General features: G+C 38.7%; 1 protein-coding gene across 8 annotated transcripts in view; it reads right to left on the bottom strand.

Moving 5' to 3' along the window:
* MED13L (mediator complex subunit 13L) overlaps positions 1-21,288 on the bottom strand; it is a 284,126-nt gene that overhangs the window by 23,206 nt on the left and 239,632 nt on the right. For 7 of the 8 annotated variants that reach the window (XM_036276858.1, XM_036276860.1, XM_036276863.1 and 4 more), the window contains 9 exons: positions 20,299-20,524; positions 19,193-19,298; positions 18,753-18,877; positions 16,032-16,131; positions 12,101-12,321; positions 11,589-11,794; positions 7,159-8,096; positions 2,674-2,853; positions 1,347-1,570 (listed from right to left, as the gene is read on the bottom strand). In XM_036276858.1, the coding sequence (XP_036132751.1) occupies positions 1,347-1,570; positions 2,674-2,853; positions 7,159-8,096; positions 11,589-11,794; positions 12,101-12,321; positions 16,032-16,131; positions 18,753-18,877; positions 19,193-19,298; positions 20,299-20,524 (2,326 nt within the window). The remainder of the gene's footprint in view (positions 1-1,346; positions 1,571-2,673; positions 2,854-7,158; positions 8,097-11,588; positions 11,795-12,100; positions 12,322-16,031; positions 16,132-18,752; positions 18,878-19,192; positions 19,299-20,298; positions 20,525-21,288) is intronic. The other variant, XM_036276859.1, reaches the window with a different exon arrangement.

Here is a 21,288-nt window from a genome sequence, read left to right as displayed (position 1 = left end):
AATTAGTATACCTCCCAAAAGTAAGCTCCTTAATTATTTGCTAAAGGCCTAGCATTTCCAGGAGTAGCAGGAGAGTCCATATTATTATGCCTTGCTAGAGTTGATGAACTAAAGGCTTACCAAGTCCCTACAAGATCTTAAGCAGGTATGTATTACTGCCAAATGTGCAATCCCAGTACAGTTATTAAGATCTAAAAAGATCTGGCAAGCCTTTTATTGTTTTGTAACTTATGTGAAGGCTTCACTCAAGAGAATGGCTAGGCTTTGAAATTGCTTAGGCAAGTTTTCTGTGTTAGGATAATTATGATTTAATATTATTATGTATCCATAGGCCAGACGCTGTTTAGAAATTACTGTATCCAAGGGTTTTCTTCAGTGGTTTAATTGATGCCATTTCCTAATATGTTAGCATCTCCTTACTTATTGACAGTAAGTTACACATAAGTCTACACTTCATGTGTACTCATGTTTATAGAGAGTGGATGATCTGTTACGTAATATATTTGAAATTCAACTTTGCATCTTATTTAACAACCGTATTTGTAATACTTATAATATGCCTGTCACAGTCCTAAACACTTTATAAAATCTTATTAACTGATGTCAACCCAATAAATTTAATTTTAGAAAATACTAATTTGATTTAATCTTGATAAATACAATGGTATCAGAAGTAAAATGTACAGATAACTTAGTGTATGTGTCCTTTGGCAGAAGAAATGTGACACTTCCTCTTCAAAGAGACACACGATTCTAATTTTTCAAACGTAACAGGAATTTACATACTAAATATATAAAATTATCTACCTGGCTATTACATTATTACAGTTATTACACTATTAACCTATACCAAAATTTTAGTATTAAGATGAATGTGATGTTAAACAAAACATAACATGCACATAATTCATTAAACTTATGTTGTGATTTAGAAATTTTCAAGCTAAATAATGTTTTTACCATTTTCAGGAACTTTCTTTCCCTTCTCCCCTCCCACACCAAGAGTAGCTGCGCCTCCTGCTCCAAAAGCTCATCGTGTACGCAGCCCTTTCCCCTGGGGAGCAACACTTTCACACTGAGCACAGAGCTGGGGTAAAACAGCTACAGGATTTTAAAATGTGTGGTAAGGCTGGTAAAGTCTTCTAAATCTAGTAAAATATAAAGCCAAGATGGGAAAGTAATTCACTTTTAGGAAAACCCCCCAATTTAACTTTTCCTTCATCCTCTAACTAACTGTACATTTTCTTTGAGATCTACTTTGAAGATATTTATTCTTTAAAATGTAGTCATAACCAGAAATAATCTGAGGATTTATGTCATAGAAACTATTTTCAGATCTTTCTCACCTCATATACAGCGCTCAAGTCCCTGAAGAAAGTTTTGGCTCCTTCGAGCAAGGCCTCATTTTCTGGACATACCACAATATAGGCAACATCACGGTGGCCCCCATATGGGTCCAACAACAGCCTCTCCCAAAATGGCAAGGAGAATGGCGAGATGGTGAGGAAGTCCTTGTCATAGCCTACCAGCAGGGTGGGGATGGGCAGCGGCTCAGGAGACTCTTCTGAACCTAAAACAACAGTGCAGTTTAAGAAGGTGCCTGAGTCTTTCCCCACAACCTGAACCATTTAGAAGTTCTCGGTGCACTAATCTTCATTCTGGCATCAGAAATTTCATTGAAGACTGACATGATACCCTTAAAAGTATTCTCCAAAGCCTCTCATTAAAAGGCCCATGATGGCCCAGCCAGTGTGGCTCAGTGGTTGAGCAGTGACCCATGCACCAGGAGGCCACCAGTTCGTTTCCCAGTCAAGGCACATGCCCAGGTTGTGGGCCCAATCACCAGTACGGGCATGTAGGAGGCAGCCAATGTTCTCTCTCATCAATGTTTCTATCTCTCGCTCCCTCTCCCTTCCTCTCTCTAAAAAAATCAACTTGGCATTTTATTTAAAAAATAAATAAAAGGCCCCAGACGAAGAACTTAGTTAAATGAGTCGGAACATGGTGCTAAAGGTTCAATCAGAAGGCAGAACAGAACAAGTTGAAGGCCATTTTCCAGCAGCACTTGGTCACCACCTCTAAGATAAGCATCATAATCCTGACCACAGGGACTGGGATGCTGAAAAAAACAATTCAGAAGTTCATCCAAATGCAAATGTGAGGAGGGTCAAGAAGATGAGAATCTAATAAAAACTCCACCTCGGGCACTGGCCGGTTTGGCTCAGCGGTTGGAGCCTCGGCCTGCGGTCCAGAGAGACCCGGGTTCGGTTCCCGCTAAGGGCACGTACCTCGGTTGCAGTTTGTCCCCGGCCCTGGTTGGTCGTGCGGGTGGCAGCCACTCGATGTGTCCCTTCACATAGATGTTTCTCTCTCTCTCTCCCTCCCACTCTATCTGAACAAAAAATGGAAACATGTCCTCGGGTGAGGATAAAAACAAAAAACAAACAAAACTCCACCTCGGGATTATTTCCCTCATTGACTCTGATTCTGCCATCTACGTTTAGAAAGCTTAACTCCAATAGTGACTTTAGGAAAACAAAGAGAATATGAAACTTAAGAGTGATCAAGAAAAAGATTCTATTTTCTCAGTAAAACAAGGATTTGACAGTAACTAAAGCTGCTTTCCGTGGAACAGCAAGCGGCCAAGGCACGCAGACAGGGAGGAGACGGTACCGTAGGTGCCTCGGCCTGCCATCTTGTGGAACTGCTGCCAGGTGAGTGGTCCCTGCACGTGCTGGATGTTCTCCCAGGTCCTGCCCGTGCGCTTCTTCTGGATGGCGTCTTGGAGAAAGGGGTGCAGGGACAACAGCATACGGACCACATCTTGGGAGGAGAGCATGCTGATGTCTAGCACTGAAACAGACAATAAGTGGGAAGAAACAGAGATCATAAAGGAGGACTAGACTGGCACTCTCCTCTTTCTTGCCACCACTTTGGACCTCAGGTATAGTCCATGACAAAGACATTGTTGGTGGCAGAGTCTATTTTTAATAGACTCTAAAATACTTGACTTAGGAGTCAGGAGGAAAGTTATTCTACTGAAGTGGAATAAGTAATTTATTATTGGAAATACAACGGAAAATAGGTTACTCTATATAAATAAAGACATTAACTGTAGAACTGCTTCAAAGTGGAAAGATGGACAGGTCTGACTTTAAATCATACAAACCTGTTTCCAAGGTTGTTCACAGGAAAAGAGAGCTTCAAATGTTTCTTAATGATTGTATAACTTTAATTTACAAACATCAATGGTTTAATTATATGAGTGGGAAAAAGGAACTTAAACATTTTTGAAAACTCTAAAAAATGCTCTTACTGTAAAATATTTTCACAAAATACAAAATGCATAACAAGAAAGAAAACCTTCCCTGCAGGGAGAGGCACTGAGAACACAGCAGAAGCAATGACAGCACTGAAAGCCACCTGCACACAGAGGAAGGGAAGGGATTCACGGCTTCAGAACCCTGCTAGGAGGGGTTCCTAAGCTACAATATGAAAAACTTCTGAAACTCTATGCAAAACTGTGCATGCATACATGCATGAACATATGTATATTTTTCTCCAGAAGAGAAGGTCCATAATGTTCATCAAAGTCTCAAAACAATCAAATGAGCTAAGTTTGAGGTGATCAGCTATGAATCTGCACGGCTGGGTTCCTGAAGACCTTTCCTTACTCTTAAGTTTTCTAGCTGATTAGGAAAGGGGAACGGATGACAATCTAAGATTCACCTACCAAAGAAATCAGAAACACAGGGTGCTTAGGGTTCTTAAGACATTTTTTAATTATATCCTTAAATCAAACACAGTTTGCAAATTGGTGGCCCAGTTTTTTTTTTTTAATTTTGGAGTAAATCTCTCCAGAAAATTCCATACCCAAATCTGGATTACCAGCTTCTCTTGACAAACTGGGAGACCCACACTCCTGCACAGCCACTACTTGCTGGAGCTGAGGAGCAGCTGTCCCCTTCAGATGTTCTCCATGGTCCCCTTTCTGCTGCCTGCCTGAGACTAAAGCAGTGCTCACTGTCTTTATTTTCAAACTCGTGCTTCTTTCTTTCTTACAAGTGAAAAGAATAGTAAAGTACTTCTTGCACCCATGGTTTCACCAGAAATAGGAAAATGAAAGACCAAGAGACCCAGATTAAAAGCAGATGTAATTCTTTGTGAAGCCTATTCCTGTGCATAAAAAATAGAAAGTGTGCTGTGGAAAGATACAATTCAGGGCACTTTTTTGTGCAAATCTGTCTCCTGCATCATCATTTACACAATCTGTCTGGTACTTGCATCTGAATTTGGAACCCACACCTCCCCTGCAATAGAAGGTGTTATTCTTTATATCCAAAGATGACACTACTATTCCTCCCACACAGACTGCTTTTCTGTTTGGAGGCCACTATCTGATGAAAAGGAATCACCAAGATAATCATCCACATTTCTTTAGGGGAAAGACGGCACTTTCTTTAATTCATAAATTCATTAATTAAAGGTCTGATAAGTATAGGGCACTCTGCTTAAACCTAAGCAGTCATAAAAGTAAGTATGACTTTTGAATACTTCCTTAGGAGTCTCCACTTCCATGATGTCTCTTTGCCTGGCCTAACCAGAAAACATTTGTCATTCCCTACTCTACTGATGTTTGTCCTCTGGACATACTTTTATTATTTCAGAGTTCAATTTAAGAAGTTTATATAACCTTTTCCCCTATAAGACTGAGAGTTATTCAGAAGCAGGGTCCATGTTTCATTCATGTAACCTCTCCGGCCTAGCCTCTGTTCCCACCATTCTATAGAAATGGCTCTCACTATGGACACAAGACCATCCTTACCTTAAAAGCTCAGCTGCATTTTAATGCTTGTTGACCACTCACTCTTTCTTGAAAAGTGGTGACTTGGCAGAATTCAGACAGCCTTTCCCAGGCCCTCCCCTCGCTCAGTACTCTCCTCCTCCTCAGTGACCATCCCCTCTCCTCTGTGTCCCTGACACAGTCTACATGCCCACTACTCTTTCCTCTGAAATCCAGGCCTATCAAGTCCCAAGTGTCTACTTGATATCTTTACCTGGATATCTCAAAAGGATCTTTACAACTTCAAATCTCAATTTATGAACTTGCTCCTCAGACCTGGTCTTCCTCCAGTCTACCTATCTTTGTATATCTGTCTGTCCAGGTATACAAGTCACAACCCTGGGTATCGTCTTTAACATCCTGCTCTCCCTGAGTGCCCCAAATTCAACCCATTACCAAATCCTACAGTATTACTTCCTAAACATCTTTTGAATGTTTCCACTTTTTTCCTGTTTTCTTTGCTAGGACACTAATCAAGCCATCGTTTCTTATCTGGTCTACTACCATACCCTCCTAGTCTCCTCAAATCCATTCTGCCATTTTCTAATCCACAGCCCACATTAGGGTCAGAGTACATTTTCTTCTTTTATATCACAAATCTGATGTCAATGCCTCTTTTTTTTTTTTTTTATCCTCACCCGAGGACATTTTTCCATTTTTTGTACAGATAGAGTGGGAGGGAGAGAGAGGAAGGGAGAGAGAGAGAGAGACATCGACGTGAAGGGACACATCGAGTGGCTGCCACCCGCACGACCAACCAGGGCCGGGGACAAACTGCAACCGAAGTACGTGCCCTTAGCGGGAACCGAACCCGGGTCTCTCCGGACCGCAGGCCGACGCTCTAACCGCTGAGCCAAACTGGCCAGGGCTCAATGCCTCTTCATAAACCCCATCAATGACTCTGAGTGAAGACCTACACCCCAGCATATCTCCAAAGGCTCATGGATATCTAGCCTCTGTTGGCCTCTATTCAGTTCTCTGAAGGTCCCAAGCTCTGTATAACCCTGGGTCTTCACACCTGTCACTCCTGCCTGGGACACAATTCCTTGCTTCCTATCCTCTTGACCCAGTTAATCTGTACTAATGTTTGAGATCACAAGTGTCACTACTTCTTCCGGGCAGTCCTCCCTGATCTCCAGCCCAGGGTTCTTCTCCTATTCCATGCTCTCACCACTTAAAATGATTTGTAATAATATGCTTTTGTGTAATTATTTGATTAACATCTATTTTCCAGAATAGATTAGAAATCCCAAGGGCAGGTACATCTTGTCTCTTTTAGTCACATTTTATTGAATGAATGAATGAATGAATGAATGAATGAATGAGGGAAAGAGAGCAAGTTGCTTGGCACTCTTAAAGTTCAACTCCAAAAATGTTAATTGGAGCTTTTAATAATAGAAGAGCCAGTGACATTATCCAGTAACCACAACACAAAGTAAAAGGTGATCATTGTTACAAAAGAGAAAATACTGAAAAAGCAGAAAAAGGAGAAAATACCCTGTGACTGGGCAGCAGGCTTCATGGAAGTAGCACAAAAACTTGACCTAGAAGAAGAAGTGGACTTAAACACGCAAGATTGTGCAAATTATCAGTCTGCGGACTCTTGGTGAGTTCTGATACTCAGCAGTCACTGGTTTCCAATATAAAATGCCTATATGAATTAATACAAGAGGAAATTTTCAAAAAATAATTATCCCTCTCCAAAGGTGTTTCAATATAAAACATTCCTGCAGTTATTAATTTTAGGATGATATCAACATAGCTCTCACTTTAACTGTCTTATTTTTTAAGAAATTGCCCTGGCCGGTTTGGCTCAGCTGTTCAAGCTTCAGCCTGAGAACCAAAGGGTCATGGGTTACAGGTTTGATCCCCGGCCCTGGTCAGGGTTAGGCAGGAGGCAACCAACTGATGTATCTCTCCCTCCCCTGCTCCCTCCCTTCCACTCTATATAAAAATCAATGGGAAAATATTCCCTAGTGAGAATTAACAACAACAACAAAAGAAATGAAATTTAGCCCTGGCTGGTGTGGGTCAGTGGTTAGATTCTCAGTCAAGGACACATACCTGGGACACAGGTTCGATCACCTGCCCTGGTTGGGGTCGTTAGGGAGGCAAACAATTAACCAACTGATGTTTCTCTCTCTACTCCCCCCCTTCCACTTGGTCTAAAAATCAATAGAAAAAAAATATCCTCAGGTAATGATTAACAAAAAAGAAATGAAATTCAAAATCCTGTCAGAGAATAAAATAAAGTGTGTAAGTGATCATTACACCAAGATAATCTTCAAAGTTCATTTGTATTCTGGGACACCTACCGTTGCTATGAGGCCAGGAGTGCACAGTGGCACTTCTCACCAGCGCTTCATCCACTTTTCCACCCGTGGGATTATCCACATACTGCCGACCCTGCTCCAGGGCATTAAAGCATTCTGTCCAGTAATCGTTATTATCTGCTTGCACCCGGTCGTAGCTCCAGCTTATGCAAGGAAGCGCTTGGCGACTGTTAGAGGAAATGTAGTCCAGGAAACTCAATGAAGCAAAAGGTTGTGTGTGTTGGTTCTGGAGGAGGAGGAGAAGGCTTATAGGTGGCTCCTGGGGTTTTCTGGCTGCCTCTATCTGAGGAAGAAAGTTGGTCTGACACATCATTAAGCGCCTCTCTGCAGCCTGACCGATATCCGAATTCTTCCCAAATATATCCAACTCATCTTCCAGGAAGAGTCCCGAATTGTAGCCAAGTTTGCGATTCATAATCGCACTAAACCCACAGGTGCAGCGGTACTGGTCCTCGTTGGAGGAATCGGGGATGTAAAGCCCAACATCCGCCCCTTTGATGTTCATGTTGCAGGCACAGATGCAACAGCTGTCAAAGTTCCTGTCTTTAAAGATATTCATCACAGAATCAGAAAGAATCAGGGTAACGTAGAGACTGTGGGCTTCAGGAATTGGCTGCATGGTGGCAGGCTCCACAGAGTTAAGGGGCCGTGTGGTAGAGGGGGTAGAGGCTGGTGACCCCTGATCGGTGCTATCATATTTAACAGATCCTTGACCACTGGCAGTGCCCCCACCTCTGGGAGTTCTTGGGGTCCTGGGCGTTCGTGGCGTGGGGACAGAGAAGCGAGGGGTTGCTGGCGATGGCAGAACTCCTGCTCCACTGTTGCTGGCTGGGGCAGCGCTGTTCAACGTCACTGGTGTGTTCATCTGTGGTGTGTTCAGATAATCTGGGTCTGCTAGGCTCCCAACACTAGGCACATTACTGCAACACAGAGCCAAGTGAGAATCAAAGGCATGCCACAGCTGCTGGCACACACAACTGTTGCCTGGACCTGGTCTGTGCATTTCTTAACATGTACGTGTGCTATGTCTTGGTATACTTAATTTTCTCTTAAAAAAAAAAAAAATTGAAAGAATCACTGCACTATGTGGGAAAGCAGAAAGCAAGAAATGAAGGGAAAAAAATCAATATGGCACTTTCCTTCTACCCATTCCATATTTAAGCAATCCTCATCTAAACTTTTAAGAAAACTTTTAGTATTTTTACAGAAAACATGATGCTGGGTTTGGTCAGTGTAATTCTGAAAAACCGTAACTACTAAATAGAACGTTAACACACAAGTTCAGGTGCTAAATTAACAAGAAGACCATAGGATGAAATTTCCATCTAATTTGCAATTACATTTTTGTCATTTTTTGAAACTGAAAGTCTGCTGGCATAGTTGTTCTCTGAGGCTATAATCTATATATGATTCTAAAGTAGTTATAATCAAATGCACATGAAAATTTAACATTTTTCTAACTTTCAAAATGCATTCCTATCTAGGCTTGCATTTTAATAGTAATGTGTGACCATGAGGGAATTCTATTTTAGGAAACCCACTGGCCAGTTACTACACTACAGTTAATAAAAATATTACATATGCTGCTAAGAGGCCTTAGTATTAATTAGGTGGTTGCACAGAATTACACATATTGTATTATAATTCCCAAACTTGTAAGGTTTCTGTGGGGTAGAAGGCAATTCTAGTTCACTTACTAATTTCAATATACTACGCATTACCTATAGCACAATTATTTTTAGTTCCCAGAAACTTGATCACATTGTGCTATCTATTTTCTCATAAGCAGCATAGAATAGCCACATAGAAAACAAAACAGTATCTGCAACATTCTGCCATTTTATTACTGCAGAAAATTTTCTTGATGTATAAAGATACATGTAAACAGCATATGAAACAATTCTTTCCAATTAGAAAACATCAAAAGATCACAGATTTTAAAGTGTTTATTATTCTTTTGAAATCTATTAATAATGTGCTTAACTAATGTTCCTCCAATAAACTACACATTCATTCACTTACAATTTGAAAGAAGAATGTCATAAAGTAATGGCTCTTCAAATAATTATCTTGTAATTTTTAATTAGCTAAGCCTAAACAACCAGCCTGAAAATCCAAATCAGGCACCGTAAAGAAATTTTAAATCAGAGGCTCACTGGTATCTTTGAGCACAAATGAAAAATGACCCAGAAACCTTGATTAGTAATCACTGCTATCTCAGAGACCAAAATAATGTGTGTAATAATGATCTTTACTCTAATTGGACTCCTTTCAAATTTTCATGTTCAACAAAACCCTAAAAGTATTATGTATGCAGTTCAGATCAAAAAAGAACTATGACTACGAAATGAAAACCTAAATAATTAAATTGCTCCCTAGGTAGTTTTATCCTGTATAGTAACCTGATTTCTCCCAGTCAATAGAAATGAATTGAATACTAACCCTATGCTAGATGCTGAATATTCAATAGTGAAAGAGAAAGAAAGTTAGTTCACAGCAAGTGTGACAGGCATCATGCAAACTAGTGCTGGTGTGCTGAGTGTGGCAAGTGTGTGTGTGTGTGTGGGGGGGGGGGGGGTGATATCCAGAGTGTTGGTGTGATGGAGACCATGGCAGGAGGATCTCATACAGTTCAGAACTGTGCTGTCCAACAAGGTAGGCACTAGTGCCATGTGCTAATTTAAATTAACTTAAAACAAAAAAATTCAGTCTTGATCTCAAACATCTACATTACAAGTGGAACACAGCTACAGCATGAGAATAGTAGATGCCATATTAGAAGGACAGACACACAACACTTTCTTCATCACAGAAAGTTCTATGAATAGTGCCAGTTTAGAATACCAAGAATCTTTGGATGGCAAATGATGGATTTAAGAGATCTAAATAGGGATCTAAATTATTTATTATTTAAAACTATCATACAGCACAGAGCTGTGGTCACTTTTTTTGAGGAGCCTATGTAAGAGATTCAAGTGTCAAGTGGGTTTCTGCAGCGGCTGCACTGTTTACATGCTAACCCTTGTGAGCTGGCCGCACCGGCCATGCTGTGCCAGTCGAGGAGTAAACAAGCTAGAGCAAAACTGGAACACAGCCCCAGAAAACAAGCTAGGGGCTCACACCCAGAGTGCTTTTGAGTATGTGCCTGCACAATGCTGGTGAGTTGTTATTTCCACAGCACTCTGACAACCATTAGCTGTTGGGCCTTTCAAAAATCTGTGTGAGAAGTAGGGCAGGATGATCCCATTTTAAAGAAGGGAAGACGTGGGTAAAATGGTCATTTAAAGTCATACATAGAGAATAAACAAAATAATCAGGGTCCTCTGAGGATCCTATGGTACTATAGTTCTATCTTCCCAGGACTAGCGTTCTTTTAAACTACTTCTCTGTTGTGGTTTTTCATTCCAATACTGATTTTACATACATAAGCACAAAGCCGGTTTATGACATTAAAGTTGGTATCATCAAGATGGTTTTATGAAAGGTCACGAATAAGTACCCCACTGACTAGATCTGGACTATAATTTGTCTTACTGGCTCTTAAAATGCCATTGTGAATTAACTGTCAACAAACTTTGAATTAACTGTCAACATATATTTAAAAGGAAATTTATATAAAAATTAAGATCTCCAGTCTCCCACATTCATGCACTGTAATTAAATAGTAAATGTTCCTTTAAATGGGATGTAGTATCAACAGTTCATCACAGACCCTACTGGTGCCTCCTGTCCCTCACAATCCTCACAGAGATACTGAGCGTCAACAGTGCCAAGTCTTTTGCTTTACCTAATCCATTTCATCCCCATATTGCTTACCTGGTCCCGATAGAAATTTGAGTTTGTGGACTTTTATTTTACAGCATTTGAATTATTTTATAAAGAAAGTATTAATCATATAGAAAACTGATTCTACATTGTTGATTTAAATACTATTTCCTGGACAGTATAAGACAAACCCAAACTATGATCAACACCTACTTTTCCTTTTCCATACTACATCACCATTCTGTTGTTGCTTTCTTATATGATATGGGGTTAGTGACAGATATATTGTCTTTGTTAGTAATTCCATTTAAAGGGCTTTATGTAAACACATTTAAAAATCATCAATTTATGTAAAACAAAGTACTCACCACTACCATCCCCAAAATATTACCAACCCAATCTAGTGCTTGATTCTGTGGTCAGTAGTGATCTGACATTGAATGAGCATGAACACCATTATTCTCTACACAAATAACCTTAACTTTTCGATGTACATAAAATTTGGTCTAAAAAATAATGCACATTTCAATACAAAATAGTGTGCACAAAAATATGAATGGCCAATAAAATTTTAAATAATATGCTACAGTCATCATTTTTAATAAATATTTGGTTCAGATAAAACCCACACTAAACATGGCACATACTTGTAGCCATCTCTAATGAAAGTGGCTGCAGGTGGCATGGGCAGTTGTTCAATTTTCGGAGGGATTGCCCATGAAGGCCGAAACAGACAGGCATCCGGTATCTTCAGAGGTAGCAGGCATTGGCTCGGCAACATCTTCAGTGGAGCAAACATGGAGGATCCCACAAAAGGTTGAAAAGTTGGGACTTTGTGCACATATGAGAAGTCCTGTGACGACAAAGTGAGGTCGGTGATAATGCTGGTAAACGACTTAGGACACAGCATAGTAGTGACAAAAATAATTGTGGCTCAATATTTCTCTCATCTGACCAGTAGAAAATGCTAATGCCAAAATTTTAAATTAATCAAAAAACACTGTAATTAATATACCGAGCAAGGTACTTCATGATCCAATTCTGAGAACTGTTAGAAATGTATGTATATGTGGCATAAAGATAGTATTCTTCTAATGAAGATGCAGCAAATCTGCTTGAAAACATTCTGCCTTGATACAATGAATACACTGGCAATTACCTTTATTTCCTCTGGTTTGGGACTCCCTAAGCCGTCTTCCACTTCCATTTTGAATTCAGTGAGCTGTGTTGAAACCATACTAACCATAGGACTCTCCATCATGCCTAATGCTGACACTGTCTCTGAACTGATTCCGTCTTTATAATTCATCACAGGAGAAAATGCAGGGTGCTGCTCCAAAGAAGGAGGGGTGGGAAACATCCTTTGCAGGTCTGCAACTGCTAAAAACAAAGAAAAGAAAAAAAGACCAAACCATTTCTTTTAACAAGCAGGGCTGATAAACAAATCTCAGTTTATAACCAGGAACCCTATTTGGCATCAGAAATAATGCTAACTGAATGGTCAGATCAGCTACACAAGAGAATATTAATAATGGAAGTCTCTACGAAGGCCATCACAGAAAGTTATCCTTTACTGGCCCTGGCCACTTTGACTCAACCGTTAGAACGTCAGCCCAAAGACCAAAGGGTCCGGGTTCAATTCTCAGTTAAGGGCAAGTACCTGGGTTGCAGGTTTGATCCCCAGCCCTGGTTGGGGTTGTGTGGGAGGCAATCATTTAATGTGTCTTTCTTACATCAATGTTTCTCTCTCCCTCTCTTACACTTTATCTAAAAAAATCAATGGAAAGATATCCTCCAGTGAGGATTAACAACAACAAAAAAAAGTAAGTTATCCTTTTCTGGAACTTTATCACTATCCTCTTGACACTTTATGATTTTGCCTCATGTTTATTAAGTGAAAAAAGTCTACATACTTTTTCTTCCAACAATTGATTCCCTGAGAAGTCTAAGAAGCTGGAAACAACTAGATGAAGTAACCACTTTATTTAAAGTTCTATCCCTAGTATAAGTATTGTATGAAATAGTTCAGAATTACATAATTGTTCTTTTTTTTTTTATCCTCACCGAGGACATTTTTCCATTTTTTGTTCAGGTAGAGTGGGAGGGAGAGAGAGGAAGAGAGAGAGAGAGAGAGAGAGAAACATCGATGTGAAGGGACACATCGAGTGGCTGCCACCCGCACAACCGACCAGGGCCGGGGACAAACTGCAACCGAGGTACGCGCCCTTAGCGGGAACCGAACCCGGGTCTCTAAGGACCGCAGGCCGACGCTCTAACCGCTGAGCCCAACCGGCCAGGGCAGAATTACATAATTGTTATACAGCAAATTCCACATAGAAAAATTGAACAGGCATTTGTTATAGAAAATAAAAGTTGCTTAAGTTATAATGGTTTGTATGTAGTAGGATCACTCAGCTGGTTTGACAAATACACAACACTCACTGCTCTTTGAGAAAACAGTTCAACAGTCTCTCTCCAAATTGACATTAAAATGAAACTTCATAGTTAAGATTAACAAACCTACCTAGAAAGTTTACTGAGAATTAACTTTTTAAAAAGTCTCTTTCAAGAAATACAAGAGTGATTCTCAACACTTTTAAAAAAATCATTTTAATATACCTGAACTTAACCATCATCATTAACAGTGATTCATTAAGGCACTGATTCTTCAAATAGAGAGGAATATATTTGTAATGAAAAGCAAGTTGTGATTGTGAAATTTGGCCACTAGGGGGTGCCCTGTACAACAAATTCATTTACAAATCTGGAGCCACAAGTTTGATTTGGAATGGCATCTGATATCTTTCTAGCAACCTCAACATTTAAACAGGCAAATAGTAGACAGTGAATAAATTAAGATGTGACTTTTAGCTCTGAATCAGAAGTACAACAGAACTCCACCACGCTTTCCCTGGGCTAGAGTCTAAGACACAGCTGTCTAAAGCAGCAGCAGTGGGCTGCGTTCCACAATCCAAGTGCTCTCAGCACAGCACTGGTATACTCAGGTCACTTCCTCTCTTGGGACCTCAGCTCTTTCATCTAAAAAAGGAAGGCTTGATTAGATGTGTGATTCTCACCAGCCTTTCCTTCATTCCTTTGTTTTTGGGGGGAGGGGAAAGCCTCCACCATATGGAGGCAGAAAAAAGGTGAGAACCTCTGGATTCAATAATCTTTACTACATTTCCTAGTTAAACAATTATATAATCTGAATAATTAACCTTTCTTGGCCTCGGGTACTTAACTTGATTGTTACTGTGTGTTGCTTTCTTCATTATTACAATCACAAATGAATAATTATGGACCTATACCTTCCAACACAGGATCCACTAGCCCATGTGGCTACGGAACACTCAGAATGGGGCTTGTCCAAACTGAGATGTGCTTGAGTGTATAAAATAGACACCAGCTTCCAAAGAATTAGTACCAAAAAAAAAAATCTCAGTATCTTTTATACTGATTACTTATAAAAATGGCAATACTTTGGATACTGTCTATATTTAACATATATTATTAAAATTAATTTCACGTGCTTTTTTTTTACTGTAACTACTAGAAAATTTAAAATTAATTATGTGGATCTCATCTGTGGTTCAGCCTGTATTTCCATTGGATGGTGTTGTTCTAGACATTAAATTTTATGTCTGTCTTTCCACCTCAATGTACAACAGAGCCACTGTAGAGATGAGAACTTCTTGCCATGCTCTTTTCATTGTCATGTCTTGGGAGGAAATACTGTGTGTGTCCACACACACATACTTTGTACACATTAAAACAATCCTCTTGAGTCATACAGCTGGATTTTCCTGATATTAATAATATTTTTGCTACATTTCAAATTCATTAATTTTTGTAAACTGTACTTTATCATAAAATATTGAGTAACTTTCCTTTTAAAACAATTCCATTTTGAATAGAAATGAGGAAAAGAAGAGAGTACACCATATACTTCACTGGGCAATGACACTTAACCAGCAGGATGGTTTGTGAATGAATAATCTTGGACGAGTTATTAGTCATGTTAACATGTAACACCACTACATATCACTTAATGCCAAAAAGGTAGAGGATTAACTGGTTCAATACAAGGGAAATTCACTCATCTGACCCATTCCATATGTATCTGCTTTAGCACTGGTTCTTTTAATCTGTGCATTCCATGTTTGTGAAATTCTGCAGTGCAGAGTAATAAAAAAAGAAAAATGTTTAATTAAAAAACTACAGCAACTGGCTGGCTATCATTATTCATTTTCATACATGTCATGCTTGAGAAAGCTTTGCATATTTTAAAAAGCTATGGATCCACTAAAGCTGTCAAAATCCAATCTCTGTATACTACACACTTCTACATTTGAGTAAATCAGCTCTACATTTATAGGTTCATAAAACTTTTTGACTCATCCCTATGACATGGTGGTTTTTCCCCTCAATTTGTTCTCATTACCAGCTGAAGTTAATGAGAAGGTATTAAAGAATGATTTGCAATGGAATTATGTTTCTGCTTCAGAGTATCCACACAAGCTACCCTGACTTTCTTTTCTCTTGAAGAATAATGTGGTTTCTTAGGGCAAAGAATAACTAGAAAAAAGAAAGTTTCTCTTCTTGTCAGCATACATAATAAAAGCTAGTTGATCTCAAAAGGAAACACAAAACTTCAGTATAAATCGGAAAAAGAGCCACAGAAAATAAAACAGTACTCATTATCCTTGTGTGAATTAAATTTATGACAACTGAAACATTCTGCACAAGCTCTTACAGTGCAATATGGCTCTGAAAGTCACTGTGCAACATTAGCATTTATCCTACTAGGAAAGGGCTACTTGAAAAACAAACCTAGAAGATATTTTTCCACATTTTAAACCATAAAAGCTAATTCTTAATTTGAAAACAAAGGGCAAAGGAATTCAAATTAAGATGGACTCTTAGCTGCCTGCCATCTTAGGAATGCCAACTTATACAAGTGTAATTCATAGTTAGTATTTTGTTAGACAGAAATAAAAAAGGGAGGGGATCTCAAATAAGGCACCACTGAGTATGAGAACATTACACGCAAGTTATGAGTAGTAAGCCGAAACTCAATTTCCTTTTCTTACTTGGTGGGTAAGGAACAGCAGCTCTTCCATCCTTCCCAAGAGGTCGGTCTTCAGTCCCAACCGTAGGCATTTTTGATATACGACGTATGGGTGATACATCCTAAGAACAGAAAGGGTGCTTCCTTATTAAGTGTTCACCAGGTGAACATCTGGAAATATTAGCAGACCGTGAAACAAAGGAGACAGTCACAAGCTTATCAAATATGAGAAACTGAGTGATGGAGTCTTTCCATTGATCTAGTGAGGGCCTCTTGTGCCATCATAGCAGAGCCTACACACCTTAAGCAAATCTTCCCTCCCAGATCATTAGAGTAGTTTCAGGAACAGAATAATAACATCAGGGTGGTGCCTGATTACTTATAAAAATGGCTATCAGTAGTAATTGGCTATCAGTCTTGTTTTCCTTCTGCTTGGAAGAAAGCAACTAAAAGAGATGACCTCAAGCCCTCTCAAACTATTATTCTTTTATTTTTCATGAATATATATCTTCTGCTTCTATTTCCACAGTTACTGTTTATCTTCATAAAAATATATCCCTATCTTATAAAATATTGAAATATATAAAATAAAAGATTTTTCTTTGTTGTTTAAAACAAACTGCCTCTTAGTAGGCATTATCTTTAACACTGCAAATAAACTGGTGGCAAGATAAAGAAAAATAAAACAAAGATTCTCACAAACAGAAGGTCTTTTACTTATTGTATACTTTTTCAATGTCAGAGAGCTGAAATGTAAAATTAAATTCAAAGGCATTTGAAATGAAAACTTGGACAACAGCCTCCCAACTCCAGATACTAGTGAAGTGAATTAGCAAAATGATTCTAAGGTAAACTGTTGCCTTGATTAAATGCCAGGTTGGAAATTAAAGTAGAAACAATCATTTCAGAGAAATAAATAGTAGATCAAAAATGCCCAGCTCTCTTTGTATAGTGACATTACGAAGAATATAGTCAAAAAACAAAACGAACATTGCTTCACTTAGTCCAACAGTCTTTCATCATTTATACAGAGAATAATCACAAAGGCTCACAATCACCAGGGATGGTGGCTGTGAACAGTTACCAGGCTATTCCAATAATGTTTGTTTTTGTTTGTTTTTCTTTTTTTACTTCTCCCTTTCTACTTCTTTTTTAATTCCTTTTCTTTTCATATTTTGTCCCCATCATCACCAGCCAAGCATCTAACCTAACCCTCAGGATCATTGAAACCAAGCACAGGTAATTCTTGGCTTTAGGGAGATTGTCAAGATCAAAAAGGATTTCCCATGCCTGGGTCAACAAAAAGGAAATGTGTCATTTCTTCTATCAGAGTTTGCCACCCTGCCATGTCCTTTTCCTTCAAGCAGCCACTGCCTGAATTCAGGTTCTCATGTACTCCTGCCTTCTGTGTATCAGACTACGAAAACCAGCACTCACTTCTACTAGGTCAGTACCACTCTCAGCAGCCTTCAGAGGAATACATTACTGGTAGACTCAAGTCCACAGCACTAAGCATGGCCAAACACCTGCCTAGCCCCATCAATCTTTACCCACCATTCAGAAAACAGACCAATGGAACGGTCTGTTCATTATCCCCCAAAACCCAGTTAGTTCATTCCTGTTGTGTAACCAAGGCTCATTCCAAGCTCAACTAATGCCTTCTCCCACCTCCCACCAACCCAGTCTTTCCACATTTCAAGTCATATCCATTCTTCGAGGACATTATGATCTCATAATCTTCTAAGTACTTAAAATACTAATGATGTGTAATATCTGTTAATCAGATACATTTTATTTTAAAGTGAGAAAGGGCTTTAGAAATCTGATCCCTACTTAACCTTCCATGCACAAGTTAAGCACTGCTCACTTGTCACTTTGTACTTGAATGTCCAGCATCTTTAGATTCAGGTTAATTACTCCCCCTCATAGCCATAAGCATAATTTTAACTTTATTTACATGTTGTTTCTCCTGAAGTCTGTGGGTGTCTCAAGTATAAGGATGGTAATTTAATAATATTTGTAACCTCGAGTACCTGCCACAAAGGAACTAACTAATCATCAAATGATTAAGAAATATGTCAAATAAATGGATGGGAGAAAAGATAAATACATAAATGAAAGAAAAATAGGCCAATCAACTGATTTCCTTGAAGGGAGAGCCTATCTCACTGATCGCTAGATGCCCCAGAAATACCAGGCACTTCTATTTGCCCAAAGGCACAGAGCTGGTCTGGAGGACAAGGACAAAAATTTCCTGACTCAGGTCAGTCATTCTCCAAAGAATTTTAATTCTTATCTGTCACTTGAATCACATGGTGCCTTGTATTATTTGAATTCTATGTGCATAAATTCTAATTCCCTACTATGATGCCATGATCTTAAAAAGTATATATCATACTTGTATATCTCTCAAAATATAGAGCTAAAGAGATTACATAATACATTTCTATTGATCTTATAATATTTAAAAGGATTTTAAAAAATAAATGTAAAATATTTTAGTATTTACACCAGGAATAACATTAATAAAAAAAACCATCAACAAGCAAAACCCAAGGAATGTTATAGACAACAGTAATAACTTTTAGAATCCTTTCAAAGCATACAAACATGTCTGAAGAATATTCAAGAACCTAACTAAAAGCCCCCAAGTTCAGCAGACCAAACTATGAAGAAATACTAAGACATCCACATAAGTCCTTCCACTGGGGAAAATTTGTTTGTGTAGCTATGGCAGACTCACCCCAAGTTCATCGTCATCAGAATTATCAAAGATGTTGTCTAAGTCATGCAGGGAAGGTGCCAAATCTGTCACCTGCGTAAGGCTACTGGAGCCAGCTCTGCCAGCAGCATTATCCTGCCGGACATCTGTGGGGAAGTAGACAAAAGGAACAGAATAAGCATCTTCATTAAGTGAGAAGGAGGAGGAGAGGACACGGACCTCAATGAGCAACACCTGCCTGTGAATTTTTTTCCCTATGTTTTCAGTTAAATTTAGAGACAATTATTTCCTAATATGTTTATCAGTTTTGAAAAGAACTGAAAAACAAGCTATGAAAAATATATTAAAGATGAGATCAAATTATTGCTACTACAATAAGAATATATTTCAAATTGAGAAACATCTCCCTCACATTTTATTTTAGCAACAATCCAAGTGAGGCAAATAATCATTGTACACACCTGTTTTAGTAGCAGAACTGAAAATAGACATGGCATTTTTCCCATCAGGCACCGGCGTGGAATGACCTGGTGTAGTGACATCCTTGGTACCAAATCCATCCTCTGACTGTATAATAAATTCAGCCAAACAAAACACATGAACACCAACCCAAAGTGTGGAATATGAGGGAGAACACAAAGAATTAGAGGGTAGAATGGAACTTGTTATGAGCACAAGTATGATAAACCATGGTCTATGCAACCAAAAGTAATAAAATATATGTCCTTTTCCCTGAATTTAAACAGAATCAAAAACTCCCACACTTTCCCCTCAATCCTATGGAGTATTCTGAGTCAATCAGGGTTTTGTGCCTAAATGGTACTGGTGGCATTTAATTATAGACCTGCCATGGTGTTAAAAGCTGCCTTTAATAAATTTTGGATGCTGAATTATGGTTCAAGCTTTCTAGTCTAGATACATCTCTGTAAAGGAATCTAAGAAGCAGTCTCCTGAATTATACTGGCCTCTTTTAATTGTCTTATTTCCTCTATGCTCAAGAATGGCTCTTTAAATGGCCCAATATTTTACAATGTTTTAAAATTTAAGGAAAAGACAGCAGACACCCCCCAGTACTCATTTTTGTGACAATGAAATCAGTAAAATTAATACTGACACAGTCTGAGAGTGGTGTTGATATTAATTCAGAGAGATATAGGTAAAGCGCTTGGCATAGTAATCATGGTTAAGCGCTCAATAAACAGTAGATATTGTTATCAACATTTTTTCTTTACATTTTGGGTATTTTGGAATCATAATGAAAAGAAATAAGCAGGGAGCATAGGCCAACAAGAATTAGCATATGAGAGGAAACATGCGCTGTACAAGCTATAGCCTGAAAAATATGAGGCTTCATTTATGTTCGGCTGACTTTTCAACAAAGGTGAGCCATGACATAAAAGGGAACAATACACTGTTCAATACAATAGTACCAAGAGCATGAGTATGGGGACAGAGCAATCAGGCAAGACTATCTCAAACATTCTGCCTCAAAAGTTCTCCCACACATGCTGTACTGACATAGATAAAAACCCACACCATGTTGAAGTCTCTCTATGTTAAATGATACCTTATTCTTTTTCAGGGAATCTTTTTCCGTCCCTTGTTTGCATTTCTTGTTTGCTGTAAAGATGTATTTTATGTCACCGTCCTCAAAGGTATATGGGTCATTGACTTCTCCTAAACTGTCTCCAGGTTGTTGTGATAGAGGCAATGGGTCAAGGAAGTGGAGTGGCTGCATCTGGGGCTGCTTGTCGTGCCAGATTTTAAACCGTTTATTGGGTTGTGCTAAGAGTCTAGAAGGGAAAATAAATGACAATTTAGGCAAGATAAAGTAAAAAGACTGATGTTTTAAAAAGAGAAGCATTTATAACTTAAAAGCCTTTGTAAAGCTTAATCTAAACTTAAAATTAATTTACACAGTGAATTTCTTTTAGTGATTATATTCACAATTAAATAAAACTTAGTAGCCTTTGTCAGAAATATGTTTTTGTCTCTGATTCCATGGATTCCACGTAAGGGCTTAGGACAAGACTATCTAGGTTCAAATTCCATCTGTGTCATTTACTAGTTTCTTTCTCAGCTGTGAAATTAAGGTAATAATATGGTTGTGGTGAAGATTAAGAATCTGTGTCAATTGTTAAGAAAAAAAGGCAGCTCAAAAGCACTATAAATATTAAGTATTATTACTAGACACATGATACATAACTGAATACATACAAACCCTTTCTTAAAAGTGTCAAGAGCCCTAGCTGGGTGGCTCAGTTAGTTGGAGCACCAGCCTGTACAACAAAAGGTGGTGGGTTCAATTCTCGGTCAGGGCACATACCAAGATTCCAGGTTCAATCCCCAGTCAGAGCATATGGGAGGCAACGGATCAATGTCTCTCTCACACACTGATGTCACTCTCTCTCTAAAAATCAATATAAACACATCCTCGGGTGAGAATTTAAAAAAAAAAGTTTCAAGAAACAAAGGTACTGACTGCAATAAGGAAAGTCTCATAAAGCTATATTCTTTGATTAACAGCTGGTCCAAAACAAAGTAATACTAGAGTACT

The sequence above is a fragment of the Molossus molossus genome, unplaced genomic scaffold (genome assembly GCF_014108415.1).
Source record: "Molossus molossus isolate mMolMol1 unplaced genomic scaffold, mMolMol1.p scaffold_m16_p_22, whole genome shotgun sequence".
Classification (NCBI taxonomy): Eukaryota; Metazoa; Chordata; class Mammalia; order Chiroptera; family Molossidae; genus Molossus; species Molossus molossus.
Note: the sequence above shows the minus strand (reverse complement) of the source record. Positions and strands in the feature narration are given on the sequence as shown.